Source organism: Myotis davidii, unplaced genomic scaffold (genome assembly GCF_000327345.1).
Source record: "Myotis davidii unplaced genomic scaffold, ASM32734v1 scaffold861, whole genome shotgun sequence".
In the NCBI taxonomy this organism is placed as follows: domain Eukaryota; kingdom Metazoa; phylum Chordata; class Mammalia; order Chiroptera; family Vespertilionidae; genus Myotis; species Myotis davidii.
In genome coordinates, this window is record NW_006291401.1 from 145741 (window position 1) to 145953 (window position 213).

Below are 213 nucleotides of genomic sequence, written 5' to 3' on the forward strand. Positions count from 1 at the left end.
CCTGGCTGACCTTTGAGAACCTGCAGCAGCAGGTCGATGCCCTCCTGGTAACACACCAGCGCCTGCGGGTACCGGGACTCGGCGTCCAGCTCCACCGCCCGCTTTAGCACAGTGGCGGCAGCTACGCCCCCGGGGTCCAGCCCCGTCCCGGGTTTGGCCATGATCCTGGGAACGCCGCTCCGCCTCCGACCCAGTCCGAGCTGGAGGGTCCGC

At 69.5% G+C, this 213-nt stretch overlaps 1 protein-coding gene across 1 annotated transcript in view; it reads right to left on the bottom strand.

The window, feature by feature from the left end:
* Positions 1 to 207, bottom strand: part of MITD1 (microtubule interacting and trafficking domain containing 1) — an 8233-nt gene extending 8026 nt beyond the window's left edge. Inside the window, exon 1 of the mRNA XM_006764633.2 lies at positions 7 to 207. Coding sequence (XP_006764696.1) covers positions 7 to 161 — 155 coding nt within the window. The 5' untranslated portion in view covers positions 162 to 207. The remainder of the gene's footprint in view (positions 1 to 6) is intronic.
* Positions 208 to 213: the final 6 nt, after the last annotated feature.